At 42.5% G+C, this 15,269-nt stretch overlaps 1 protein-coding gene across 12 annotated transcripts in view; it reads right to left on the minus strand.

Moving 5' to 3' along the window:
• Nucleotides 1-10,328: 10,328 nt before the first annotated feature.
• The window catches only part of Gpcpd1 (glycerophosphocholine phosphodiesterase 1), a 57,784-nt gene continuing 52,843 nt past the window's right edge, over nt 10,329-15,269 (minus strand). For all 12 annotated transcript variants that reach the window (XM_076570697.1, XM_076570691.1, XM_076570698.1 and 9 more), the window contains one exon: nt 10,329-12,009. In XM_076570697.1, coding sequence (XP_076426812.1) covers nt 11,820-12,009 — 190 coding nt within the window. In that variant the 3' untranslated portion in view covers nt 10,329-11,819. The remainder of the gene's footprint in view (nt 12,010-15,269) is intronic.

The following is a 15,269-nucleotide window of genomic DNA, read 5'->3' on the forward strand; positions in this document are numbered from 1 at the left end:
CACAGATGTCCCATGTCTGGGGACTCAACAGCCATGTCTCCTCAGTGTTATCAGCAGTCCAGGTCTAAGCCAGGAGTTTCCAGGTTCTTGGCCTCTTACCCAAAGAACTGTAAACCCACAGATTTGCAAAGAAGCAAGACGATTTATATGGAGCAGCAATCATGCAGATTACAGAGATATGCCAGCAAGCTTGACAGCGGCCACATGAGTGGGAATACTCTAGGGCCACAATTATTGTTTGAGGTTGCTTTTAAAGGGTTCAAGAGAAGGAGGGGCGGGGTATAGTTTGGATAGTTCTCTATTTTGATTGGTAGATTAGGTTATACAACCATTTCTCTACTGCCCCCACCCATAATGCATCTGGTTTTAATCATATGCACAGCCAATTATGCATAGTCATAAGAGGGTAAATAGATTGTCTCTCAAAGGTTACCAGGAGATGCAGTTTTGCCTCACTAAGCATAGCCCATGTGTTCAGAATATACTTGAATGGAAACTGTATGAATATGATTGTTACCAGGAATGGGAACTTACACCACTCTTCAAAGATGGGAGCCTGTAGCTCTGTGTAGGGAAAAGGCCAAGAGATTTCTAGGGGAGCCAGGTACATTGTGCTACACCCAGGTCTGTCATTGGGAGAAGTCAGGACAGAAACTCTAGGAAGGAACTATGAAGAAATACTACTTACTAGATTGCTCCCTATCTTAGTAAGTGTTCTATTGCTATGAAGAGACACCATAGCCATGGAAACACAAAAGAAAGCATTTAACTGGGGCTTACTTACAGTTTCAGAGGTTCAATACATTATCATCATGGTGGGAAGTGTGGTGGCATTCGCGGAGACATGGTGCTGGAGAAGGAGCTGAGAGTTCTACCTCTAGATCTGCAGACAGCAGGGAGAGGCACTGAGAGATTGGCTTGGGCTTTTGAAACCTCAAAGCCCACCTCCAGGGGACATACTTCCTCCAACAAGGCCACACCTGCTCCAACAAGGCCATGCTTTCTAATCAAGTATTGCCATTCCCTGGTAACTGTGGGGGCCATTCTTATTCAAACCACCATAGTCCCCATGGCCTGTCTCACCTTACTTTCTTATACAAACCAGGACTATATTCCCAAGGGTAGCACTGCTCCAAGTGGGTTGGGCCCTCCCACACCAGTCATTAATCAAGAAGCCCCCCCCCCCCCATGCCCATGGGCCTGTCTGATGGAGGCAACTTCTAATTGATGTTTCGTTTTTTTTTTTTTTTTTTTTGGTGTCTCTAGTTTATGTGAAGTTGACAAAGACTAGCACATGGGCTGGGCCTAGTGTCACATACTTTTAATCCCTGGAAAGGCAGAAAGATCTCTATGATTTTGAGGTCCAGCTGGTCTACATAATGAGTACTAGGTCAACCAAGTCAGGATCTCAGTTACCAATCTATCTCTTCTGTTTGCTTACATCACCAGCCCATTAGCCAGTTATGAATCACTACATTAAAGGAAAAAGAAGCCTCTCTGACCAAGGCTGACAGCAGTACAAACCTATAGGAACAAACATATTTAGAAGGCAGCTTGACAACATGTCTATTTGGCAAAACAACAGTGGTAGGCTCCCCCAGGGCCTATTATCTCCCAACCTATGAGCTCTTGGTCAGGTTTACAGTACCGGGCATGAATTCCCTCCTGTGGTACCACCCTCAAATCCAATAAGAAAATGGTTGGCACCTCTAACAGTCCTGCCAGTGTTGTCCAGGAGCCCCTCTGGCCTGGAAGGTTATTTTCGTAGCTTATATAGAATTCACCTCTGGGTAAAACATTTGACTTTCTCTTCCAGCAGCCTGCACAGCACCTTCCAACACTATGAAAACTAGCCCACGGGGAGGATGTTCCAGCTTGGTTCCAGCTTTCTTTCTCCATGTCCTGCAACTAAAGTGTGGTATCTTCAGCAACAGTGTCTTCCGAACCCCCCAGCTCTTCTGGGCAACCAAAAGCAAAGCCAGTGGCCTGTATTGTTGTTATGGCCTCTGGGGCCTCTCTGACCAACAGCTTGTGTGGAGGTATCCCACTCCAGGAGCTAGCTGATAGCTTCTGTGGGGAGCATTATACACCCACCCAGGTATCTCCAATCCAGCCTTTCTTTAACATTACAAAGTAGTAGATTTCCGTATGGTTCCTACATCCTTAGTTTTGGCTATCCCTTGCCTCTCTGCAGTCTTTCCATCCCCAGTATTCACCTCTATCCCTACCTTGGTATCACATGTGTTCTGCTCTCCTCTCCCTTAATGCCTCTTTTTCTTCCTTTTCCTTTAATGGCCCTTTTCTAGTTTCCTGGCCATGCTACAAGTCCTCCAAGTTAAACACATTAATCCAACAATTCAATGTTAGAATCCACTCATGAAAGAGCATTGTTTTTCTGAGCCTTGGTTATCTCAGTCTAATATTTTCCAGTTCCATTTTCCTGTGAGTTTTATACTTTCATTGTTCTTTGTAGTTGATTAAATTTCAATGTGCAAATGTGCAGTTTAATTTTCCATTCCTCAGATGGTGGATGTCTAGGCTGGTACCATTACCTGGCTCCGGCAATAAAGCAGCAAGGAGCATGGAGATGCAAATATCTCTGTACTGGGATAGAGTCTTTGGGGTATGGAGCCAGGAGTGATGTAGCTGGGTCATATGGCAGTCCTATTTTTTATTTTTTATTTTTTGTGAGAAACTTCCACAATGATTTCATAGTCATTGCCAGTTTACACCATTTTTCACTTCCGCCAACAGCATAAATGAGTGCTCCCTTTTCCCCACAGCCTCATCCATGTGAGTTATTTCTTCCTAACAGCCATTCTGACTGGAGTGAAACAAAATTTCAAATTATATTTAGCTCCCATTTTCCTGATGGATAATATTCTGGTTGGTTTTAATGTTAACTTGCCACAAATTAGAATCCCCTGGGTAGGAAGTGGCACCTGAAAAACTGTCCTGTTGCCTTCTATGTGTATGTGTGAATGCCTGCATGCATGTGTGTACACCACATGCACACCTGGTGCCTGAGGATTGCCAGAACCACAATCATAGGTGGTTTCGAACTGCCATGACTGCTGGGAATGGAACCCAGATCCTCTACAGGAGCAGTAACTACCCCTCCCCCCAGCTCTATAAACCCCATCCCTGTTGCCTTGATCAGTGTGGGAAGACCCACCCCGATTGTGGGCAGTGCCTTCTGGTAACAGCCTAGATAAAAATCGTGTGGCAATGCCTTTAATCTCAATACCAACCATAGAAGACCTGGAGGTCTGTATAGATGGACAGTGACGAGGTCATGTGGTTGTGCTTACAACCAATGAGAAGGCAGAACAGAAAGTCTATATAAAGAGATATACAGGAAGTAGAGCACTTGCTGAGGAGGACAGCAGCAGCAGTGAAGGGTAAGGTGTTTAGCACTTGGCTATTACTCTGACTTCTTGGGCTTTCATCTCTGGGGAAAAAAATATCGTGTGGCAGAAGAAAGGCCATCTCACCTTCTGCACATTCCACCTTATCTCTTCCTGCAGAGTTGATCACCCTGCTGCTGCTGCTGAGTCCTTAATGGATATCAGACAGCGTTTCTAAGCTTTCATCATTGACTAGAGACCAGTGGCTCTTGAGGAAGCTTTGGGCACTAGATTGGGAACACTGAGGCCTTGTGGACTGACTAAGTACCAGCTGTTGTCCCCCAGTGCAAGAGACAGCTGATACATGACTCCTCCACCTGTTGATGCTCCCAGCTTAAAGCACAGAGTACCAGGTCTTCAGCTTCTCGGGCAGAATTCAGCTGTTTTTTTAAAGCTGACTTGTTTTGCTGTTGATTTTGACACAGGGTCTACCATGTAGCTCTAGCTGTCCTATGTAGACTAGGCTGGCCTTAAAACTACCTGAGATCCTCCTGCTTCTGCCTCCTGAGTGCTGGAAACAAAGGTATGAGGCACCACAACCAGCTTTAATATACACACATTCACCCCATTGGTTTTATTCCTCTAGAGAACCCTGATTAATGCAGCTAGAGGGAACTTTAAATATTTGTCTTTCTTCTTCGAGAACACTTTGTCCAAAAATGTGCTCCATAGAACATTTTGAATTGGGCCATTTTTCTTGATGTTTAGTTTCTTGAGTTCTTTGCATATTCTCACTACTAATCCAATATCAGCTGGCAAGGCTTTTTCTCTCATTCTAAAGGCTGCTTTTCACTCAAATAAATTTCCTTTGCTGAACAGAAGCTCATGAATTTCATGAGGCCCATTTGCCATACTTCCTGTGTGATCAGAGTCCTATTTAGGAAGTCCTTACCCCAGGTTCAGAGGTCACTGAGCAAGAGGGCTGTCTTAGTTTGCCTTCTATTGCTGTGATAAAACACATGATCAAAAGCAACTTGGAGAGGAAAGGGTTTATTTGACTTGTGTATACTGGGTCACAGTCCATTGAGGGAAGCCCAGGCAGGAACCAGGAGAGGAAGCCATGGAGGTGTGCTGCTTGACGGCTTGTTATTCAAGGTCTTCTCAGCTTCTTTATAACCTACCCAGGACCATCTGCCCAGGGGTGGCATCACCCACAGTAAACTTGGCCCTTCCACCACAATCAATAGTGGAGAAAAAGTCCTAAAGACTTGCCTACAGTCCATCTGATTAAGGAGTTTTCTCAATTCAGGTTCCTCCTCCCAAGACAACTTCAGCTGTGTCAAGTTCACAAAAATCTAAGCAGGACAAGGGGTCCGAAAGATTGAAGCCAGAAGTAGCGGGTAACTAGAGAAACAGTATTTTCCAGGCACCACAGGACACCACACTTGCACACATGAATTCATGACTTTGACAGCATGCCTAAAACATGTGCAAGATCAGGCCATCCCCAACCCCAGCACGGATGGGACGGGGGAATCATGAAAGCCCACTCCTAGCTCCAGAGCTATTGTCAATTAGTAGTTTCCAGGAGAGGGAGAGTCCTCTGAGAGGCTGCCACACTCCAGGGGTCCCCACACTCATGCACACGCTGCCAGCACTAAGTGCACTCAGTGGGATTTTTTTTTTTTTTAATTAACACATGGCTACTACAGTTTAAGGGCATTTCTGCTCTTTTAGAGGATCTGGGCTCAGTGTCTACTGAGTGTCTACCAGGTAGCTCACAACCGTTTGGAATTCCAGTTCCAAGGGATTCAACACCTTCTTCTGACTTCTGACAGTACCAGGCAGGCACATAGTATACACACATACATGTAAGCAAAACACTCATATAAACAAAATTATAATAAATAAATCCTTAAACAGTTTAAGAAAGAACACTCAAAACAGAGAGAACACTGAGGGGACTATGGAGTGGATTTGATCAAAATGCATTATATACATATATGAAACTCTCATATAATAAACATTTTAATTATATACTTGAATTGACATATACTTATTGGGACTGGAGATCCCTCAGCAGTTAGGGGCACTGATGTTCTTGCAGAAAACCCAAGTTCAGTTCCCAGCACCTACAGTGGCTTATAACAACCCATAAGTCTGGTTCCAGGGCATCCAATGGTGGCTTCTGACCTCTACAAACACCAGGTATGCACACAGCACACATACATACATGCAAGCCAAACACTAATAAATGAACCTAAAACAATTTTTAAAATGTTTATTAGTGCTAAGTATGCAATTTATCTTACTGTGATAATAAAATGCAAGCTGCTAAAATGAAAACCTACACAAAATTATGTTGGAACATTTTACAAACCTGTATTTTCATTCACAAATATGATGAAAGGCCTCAGAACAGCTTAAACTGACACTAGAAGAAAGTGTTTAAGAAGTAAGAAATCTCACAGAATGAAAGAAAGGAATGTCCAAAAATACCAGGTCAGAAGGACTAAGAGCTAGGCTTAAGGAGACCTGTGCACCTGTCCCAAGCTCTGTCCCTCTAAATAAGATAGGGCAATCCAGGAGTCTGGCCGGCTCAACTCTGCTCCCATGCCCTCCCCTACCTGGGAGAGGGTTGGGGGAAAGGGCACCTTGTCTTACAGCCCAAAGACTGCATTCAGCTGGCTCTTGAAAGTAGATGCTGGGAAGTGCAGAAACAGAGACCTCCTCTACACAAACCACATTCTTAACTCTGGTCCCCTGCCTCTTCTGATCATTAACTACCAGGTATAAATGGTGTACTTGGGTTCACATTGAGGTCTGGAGCTCTCAAGGGATAAAACTACAAGACCACTAGATGTTGGAAGAAAGAAGAAATGAGAAAAATATGCTCACTTAATTCCAAAGCATATACATATGCACACATGCCCACAGACACACACACTCATATACACAACCCCTCCCCCTTACATAACTAAATGCTAAGAAAAAGCAAGCCCCCAAACAAACAGAACAGGAGTTCATGAAAGAACACCTTGGAAAGTATCTTGAAATCAAAAAGATTGAGACCATTATGGCTGAGACGGTCAAGCTGGTAATCCCAGCACTTGATGGGTTGAGACAGAAAAAAAATCAGGAATGAGGCCAACCTAGGCTAATTAGTGAGTTTTAGGCTGTCCTGAATCAAAAGCAAAATTCTGTCTCTAAACAAATAAAATAATTTTAAATTGAGAGTATTCATAGAAAAATGGAAGTTATACTCCTATTTAACAACTAAAGCATAATCTAAAAAGGGAAAAGAGTGAAATAAAATCAGGGGTACATGAGTGAGAATCAGTTGGAAAATTTGGAAAGAAAAAGATGGTTTAATACTTAAGATGTAATAAACATATTAATCTACACATAGTAACCATCAGTAAGGAAATTGGGAGACAACACTGAAAAGAATACCCCCAAATGCAGCACAGATGTGCACTCCTCCCTGATTTCCACCTGTTCTGAACTCGTGACAAGAGTCTTTACCAGGTTTCAGCAAGGAGGGGGCAGGTCAGGGAGATGGGGTGAAAAGTAGGGGGATGCTATCTGATAAGGCCTCAAGGAAACCTGTTACTTTGTAAGCTAATTTAAAAAAAAAAGTCTAGCATGGTGGTGGCCCACACCTTTAGTCTTATTACTCAGGAGGTAGAGGCAGGGGGATCTCTGAGTTCCAGGACAGCCAGGGCTACACAGAGAAACCCTGTCTCAAGAATGAAAAACCAAAGCAAAGCAAACCCTTTCACAGTGGTAAGCTGTGTGGGTGATAAACTCCCAGAAGCCCCAGGTTATTAAATAACAACTGCAGTGTCAGAGGTGGGCTGTCCCTCCAGAGTGCTGGGCTTAAACCTGGCCCTGTAAAGTAGCCTGTTCTGAAAACTCTAAGTGTGGGGACAGGTGGGTGAGTAGGCTGCACACATTCAACTGTAGTCAGCACTACAGAACAAATGAGACTTACTCACTCCTTCATCACATTACAATTAAGATGAATGAAAAACCAGGACTATTTGCTAAACCTCCAAAAGCTCATCAAATTAATTCAACACCTCTTATTGGGGGCTGGCTCTCCCAAAAAAGAAGAAACTGAGTTTTGTTTTGTTTAATTCTGGCAGTCATCTGTTGGTTCAGCACGCAAACTGACAGAACAAAAATCCAGGCTGCCTGTGAGTGCACTAGCTAATAAAATGTATAGGATAGTTCTTAAAACTAGAAAGGACCAGGTACTTAGGAAATCCCTGAGACTAAATAGTATTCCTCTTTCCTTTCCACCCACTCATGTCAGAGTACTCAAACTATTTTGATTAAATGAATCCATGAGGCAGCTAGAGCTATGATCAATGAACAAAAATTAACTGCTCACCACTGAAACAGTTGAACAGAGGGAATTTGTTTAAAACCCCATTTATGGGCCAGTGAGATTACTTAGATGATAAGAGACCCATCAGCCTGATGGCCTGAGTTCAGTCCACAGAACCCACATGAGCATCGTGGCATGTGAACATGCCCAAATGCACACCCACATGCAAACACAAAATAAAATGTAATAAAAAAAAAAGCACTGTATAAAAAAACAAAACAAAACCTCAGAGTTAAGATCCATCTAGGAATGAACTTTTAAGTGCACAAATGCAAAAAGCAAACAATAAATGCAAACAAACATTTTGAGTAAAGTGTTAGTTAGATTGACTACTTTTAAAACATTAGTGTTGCGTCCATCCCGCCTCAATATTTAAATGTAGCAAATCAACATAACACTGTTTCAAATGCTAAGTGGACTCTCTGGCATGTGATAAAGTTACTCTCACATTATTAAATATATGGAAGAAAGTTAACTGGAAACAGCTGTGCAGCTGCCTTATCACATAATCACATGGGTTCAGCAAGAGAAAAGCCATGGCAGGGGTCAGGGTTAGCAGGTAGCTTAGAAAAGCTCTGTTGAGGTGCCCTTCACTTAGCTAAACAGAGACTGGACAGGTTACTCTGGGGAAGTCTGGGCTGCAAGGATAACCTGGGATGCCATTGAGCTTGCTTAAGCATTGATGACACAGTGACAGCTATGGGGGAAAAGGCAGGGAGAGACAATGATCGTCCATCAAGCCTAGCAAGCTGGACTACACCACACAGGCCCAACAAACTCTACCTTCCCAGACAACACGGCCTTCAGGAGGGAACTGTGTGCCTTGGTCTGCACTCAGCAGTGCTTGTACATAGTTCCAGGGAGCAATGCCAGAGAATCATCTTATAAAACTTTCCAGAAAGTATAAAAATAATTTAACATTAAACCTTTCCATGTAAAACTGACATTAGATAGGCACAGTGATACATGCCTTTGATCCCAGCACTCAGGAAACAGAGGCAGTCAGATCTCTGAGTTCAAGGCCAGCCTGGTCTACAGAACAAATTCCAGGACAGCCAGGCCTACACAGAGAAACCCTGTCTTGGAAAAACCAACAACAAAACAAACAAACAAAAAACCCAAACCAACAACAACAGAAACAAAAAAACCAAACAAACAAAAAACCAAAAAACTTGACATCAATAAGCTATCCTGGGGCTGGAGAGATGGCTCAGAGGTTAAGGGCACTGGCTGCTCTTCCAGAGGTCCTGAGTTGAGTTCAATTTCCAGCACCCACATGGTGGCTCACAGCCATCTATAATAAGATCTGGTGCCCTCTTCTGGTGGGCAGGCATACATGCAGGCAGAACACTATACATAATAATAAAATCTTTAAAAAAAAAAAAAAAAGCTATCCCATAAGCTATACATAAGCCACTTCAAAATGTACATTCATAGCAAGTACATTTCAAGCATTGTGGAAATAAAAATAAGGTAAGTAAGATGAATGTCAACAGTGTGTGGTGATATTTTTATGACGCTCTAACAAAGCTTGCCTTTTAAAGATTAGAGAAGCAGGGCAGCCCCACTAGAAAGATTTCTTAGATCTAGGAATCCTCAGACTGAAAGGGACTGAGCTCCTGTCTCCTCCTGCCTTATATTCCTCTCTCCACCCAGCCATATCACTTCCTGTCTCCACCTCCATAGTCCTGGAATTAAAGGCATAATATCCCAAGTGCTGGGATCAAAGCCATGTGCCCACCACTACCTGGCTGTTTCTTTTTTAGACTGGATCAATATTGTGTAGCCCAGGGTGGCCTTGAGCTCCTGATCTTCCTGCTTCCTCCTCCCAAGTGCTGCGATTAAAGGTGTGAGCCACCACTGCCTGGCCTCTATGGTTAACTAGTGGCTGACTCTGCCCTAACCACTGTGTCTCTCTGGATTGTCCCAAGGCTTCTCAGTAAGATCACTGCAAACACAATAGATTATGGGTCCCTCCCTTTCAACAGTGCTGGCAGTGGACAAAGTTAGATGGCAGAGAGTATGGCGCAAAGCGATTGGGAGACTTCCGAGCACAGGACACAAGGGCGCAGGGGTGGTGCAGGGCTGGTCACAGGCACAGCATGGCTGAGTGGAGTGGAAAGGTAAGAGCTCAGGTAACAGGAAGAGAGGCCAGGTTCTGTGGTGTCGTCCCCCAGCTCTTCTCTACAGACTAAACCCACGCCCCATATCAACTCCTCCCCTTCAACTCCGCTGCACCCTTTGCTTCCCTCCTGCCCCGGAAACCATCATGGAGCTGGAAGTGGAAAGCCGCGGGAAGGACCACAGAACAAAACTATAGAGCAAAGGGGGTACTCACCACATGGTGCGCAGGTCTACAGAAGAAAACCAGTTCTGTTTCTGAAGGCACCAACTGCGTGAAAGCGTGCGACGCCCATTTGACGTGGGAAAGCTATAGGAGCACCTTGCAGAGGACCATTTCCTCACTGTGTTCCATTAAACATACGCTGTAAGTGCAATGCCACAGGGCTGCAGAACCCATCCTCCCACGGTGAAGAGCTGACCAACCCCATGGCTGCACCGTTAAAAACAAACCAGGAAACCAAAGGTGGTGGCGCACGACTTTAATAGCACTCAGGAGGCAGAGGCAGGCAGATGGCTCTGAGAGTTCAAAGCCGGCCTGGTTTACACAGTGAGTTCCAGGACAGCCAGGACGACACAGGTCGTCACGAAAAAATAAAAACAAAAACAAGGTACACTTTGTCATTTCAAGTCTTAGGGTCTTGGCTCCTGTCAAAATCTGTCAGTACATGAACAACTTGCCTCAGTAGGAACACACTGAGAAAGAGGAGTGAGCCAGTCTGTATGATCAGAAGGAAATTCCTATTTGTCAAAATACCATTATAAACCATTCTACAAAAGTAACACCTTCTTGAAATTTCATTTTTAAGATAAAGAAAAAAAATAAATCTGTCATTTTATTTAACATTCATTCTGAAGTTACAGTTTTATCAATACAATCTGCTTTCTAATGAAGAAGTCTTAGTATAATCCTTAAAACATGCATTTATACACAGTAAGAATTCTACATTACTAAATAAATTACATACATGATATATATATATTAAACAATAAAGAATACCAATTTGAGAATTCAGGACATTTATTTTTCTGCATGGGAATTTAACTACTGTGTAACACACACACAGCAATTTACTAGGTAGTGAGACACTAAATAAGCATATTCAAAGTGTCCACAAACAGACTTTGTTTTTTAGGTGACAAAATATTTTCAGTCCTTGACATCTTATCACTCACCTAGCACCAGATGCAAGAACTTACCAGTAAACATGTACAATCTCATGCTTAAAACCTAAAGCATGCATTGAGTCAAATTTATATATTGTGATCTATACTACTATATATGCAATATATACTTCTTACTAACATTTTATACATTAAGTTACCCTGCAGCATTCTTGAATTTTAACATTTATGCAAAACAGTTTTGAAAGGTTTGTGAAACAAATGTCATGGTTCATCTTCAGGCTGGTTTGGGTCAGTGGGGAATGGCAGCAGTCTGAAGTTTATACTGAATGAAAACGGTGCATGTCCATATCAACTCGTGTAAAGATACCTATGTACACAGAGGACACAAGGATCTGTATAGCTGGAGCCACCAGTGCAAACGCATGCATTTGAGGTACTTATTTTTTCCATGGTCAGGTATAATTATGCAATCATTTTTCTCATGTATTGAAGATTTAAGACCTAATTAAATGAAAAGCCTAAACTTTACATATCAGATATTTATATAATTAATTTCCAAGTATTATGCTTTTAATGACATTATAGGCTTAGATATTCCATTGAAAATATTTAACAGTACATTTTCTCATTGTACAGATTGATTGGTAATTATACCTGGCCAAGTGATAAAAATAGCATACTTGATATTCTTGCAGGAACTGTAATGAAATAGTAAAATACTTCATTATTGCTTCATTGGACTGAGAAACCTAAAAGGCAGGGAAGCAGTGTTCAACGATGAAACATCAGAGCAGTGGTGTATGCCCCAAACGTCCTCTGCGCACTACAAACTAAGCGGTCTCCACATTATCAATGCCGTTGGCGTCTACATGGATATCAGGCTCCCCGCAGAAAGAAGAAGGGACAAAGTGGCTAACGGGGGGACACAAACAACTCTTAAGCTCCGGCACTTCTTGCTTCAGGCGCTCCAACTGCTCCACTTGGAATATATTTGGCTGTTCAGGCATCCAATCGTATATCCTATGGTGAAACAAACACACACACACAAAATAATGTAATTCCATGTTTATTAAAGGCTGCATGACTTAATCTTTTCAAGAAAATCCATTTTTAAGTGCCTGGAATATCCTCATTACAGAGATTTTTACTCTGCTGCATGATAAAGACCACAGTGTTTATAAAACTGTTCTTTTATATGCCTGGTTTTAAAGCAATTCTTTAAATCAGAAAATGGAATCTGTAGTTTTCTAATGATTCTGGAAGTGTATGCCTCCAAGTCGATTTAGCAGTGATGCCTTATTTTACAGCAGGAAAAGTTCCTGAGAGCTGGGACTTGTCCCCAATGACTTAAGTCACAGATGATCAATATCTAGTATGGAAAGAGCAGAAAGAGCCTCTGGTGAATGAGGCATGTCCACAGCAGAGACCAGCTTCACATGCTGCCCTGTGAAAGCCCAGCAACAACACAGGGCCATAGAGAATCTTCATGATGTCACAGGAAGGAAGACAGTTTTAAACTCTATGAAATACCTGTGCACAGCAAGACAAAGATTTGAGATCTAGCACTTCTCTAGCATGAATGACACTCTCGGTTTGGTCCCCAGCACTGAAAACCATCCATCCATTCAACCGACCAAAAAAAAGACAAAATTGAACACGTGCAAAAGGATGACAAGCAGCTTCTAATTTCACACCCTTCTCACATCCCATTAAAATTTAAGGTAATTTTAAAAGCACAGGAATATGCCAAATAACAAACCAGTGAAATTATGGAAACTGGGTGGCGGCGGGGGGGGGGGGGGGGGGCGGGGGGGGGGCGGCTGCAGTATTAGTTAAAATATTTATTTAGTTACCAAAAAAACAAAAAACAGAAACTTCAGTTAGCAAAAATGTGAAAAGATCAATCACCAGCCATTCACAGGAAAATAGCTTTTAAAAGTAGCACAAGTTCCCCTTGATCTGAAAGTGAAGGGGAGGGGGAAAAGATGAGGTGGAGTCTGAGCAGCAATTAAGTATCTCTCTCTGTCTGGCCACAGCTGCCCCTCCCTGACACTGACTTCTAAAGTGAATAGATGTCTCTTAGAATGGAAGATGAGGCCCGGGGGAGGGCTTGGTATTTTACAAGACCACCATTGCTTCTACCAGCAGCAAAAAAACATGTAAACTCGTCAAACACAGAGGCAACCCTTCCGTCCTCAGGTGTCCTCGGATGACCACAGTGGCAGCCAGTCAGTCCCCAGGTATGGTGCAGACATTCTCTTAGGAAGGATCCCATCAGCCAAACAAGAAAGCCCTAAACACTAACCTCAGAGGTCTGAACAAGCAGGCCACCAAGACCATTCATCCTATAACGATGCCCTAGTCAACAATCCCGCTCTCTCACCCTGAGCTTCTAATAATTTCCTAGATTTCAAGCTCATCTGGGAGGCCAAGAATACTTTTAAGCATGGAATATATATATATAAAACTTAAAAAAAGACAAAAACAAAACAACCATCATGACTTGGGAGAAACAGAACTTTCATCAAATGAGAAGAGGCTACTACATGTTCCCTAAATAGCACTTTCAGCACAAAACAATGTCTTTAGAAATTCAAAACACAATAGCATATATGGAAAACTCTACAGGAACAGATGGAAAGGTTCAGTCTTCCAGAATAGGATGAAAAGAGAAAAACAAAGAAAGGATCACAAGTGTGGTCCAAGAGCTAACAATATAGAGGACTTACATAAAGAAAATAAATCCAGAAACATGTAAAGTACAGGAACCTCAGAAATGCTGTACAACACCCCTGATTTTCTCCAGCACCTACTCTATCACTGAGCTACATTCCACCCCAAAGTTTCACATCTCTGCAATCCCCAAAACAGGGTCTCATATGGCTTTGGAATTGAATTTCTGGTCTTGTGAATGTTTTGGGTTACAGCCATGCACCACCACACCAAGTCTGTGCTGTGCTGGAAACACACTGGGTTTTTGTGCATGCTAGGCAAACACTGAACCATGCCCAGCCAGGTCTTTAATGACACACACCAACAGGCTAGAAAGTGTACCCAGTGCTCTCAGGACAAGGGTGAAACCAGACTTAGATAGAAGGTCCATCTCTGGGATTTCAGAACACTGGTAACAGAGTAGTTTCTCTGAAGCCTCATGGGGAAAACAAATTATACTTGAGGAAACAGCAATCAATGTGACTTCACCGTTTTCAACGGTAACATTGAAAATGGAGCAATGATGGTGAAATGTTAGAAAATCCTAGTAAGAAATGACTTCTGATACAGTAACATGAGCCAGGACAAGACTTTCAAAGAAAACATACAAATATTTACAACAGTTCCATATCCTCCTTTCTCAGGATGATGTAAAGGATGTGCGCCATATCAGTGTTAGTAACACAAGAGATATGGCTGTGGAAAGACACGAACTGTCACCAAGTACCTGCTCTCAGGACAGTGCCTGTGCTCACAGAAGCCAGCTGCTCTGTTCTAGAACAGTCCTGGTGAAGACAGGACATCCACTGCCACTTCAGTGCTCTTGTAATCTAAGAAACACTTCGTCTCAACCAAAACCTCGCTTACACACATTATGTCTGGACCACAGGCTCGTGTAGTCTCGGTCTCACTGGCAGGACTTCACCCTGAGAACCGGTAGTAGGCTATGACAGACACTCCAACTTACTTGTCTTGTGACACTTTCTGAAAACGTCTGATCTAGAGGTGGATGCCTGATTTTGCTAAGCTAGTAGCTGAGTGGGTCACAAAGCCAACAAAATCAAGATTTGAATCAAACAGTACATAACACGTAATGGAGAGACTCTCAGGAACCTTGTTTTTAATCTTGCAGACATGCATTTGTATGTGTATTGTGAGTAAGCAAAGTTTTTGAGTCACTGCCCTGGAGAAATTTATCTTCCAGGAGACCTGGTAAATAATATTCATATTAACACTGACAACTTAAATGTTCTTAAGTAGTAGAATAAACAATAGAACATTATATAGCCAGAAATGAAGTGATTTATAGCTTTATGCAAAAATGGATTAATTTAAGACCATAATAAAGTATAAAGATTAAATTCATACCAATACCAAATGTCCTATTATTTAAGGATTGAAATAAGATTAAAGTTTTTTCAGAGGAAAATTAAGTGGTTGATGAAAGGTGAGGGAGAAACTGGGATCACACAGCACATGATGACTTAAAATCACTTGCCTTTAAATTCACTACAAGTGTCTGTTGTATTTTTCCCTCTTCTCTCTTGCTCCCTCTCTTCTTTGGAGTT

This window comes from Peromyscus maniculatus, chromosome 4, assembly GCF_049852395.1.
Source record: "Peromyscus maniculatus bairdii isolate BWxNUB_F1_BW_parent chromosome 4, HU_Pman_BW_mat_3.1, whole genome shotgun sequence".
In the NCBI taxonomy this organism is placed as follows: domain Eukaryota; kingdom Metazoa; phylum Chordata; class Mammalia; order Rodentia; family Cricetidae; genus Peromyscus; species Peromyscus maniculatus.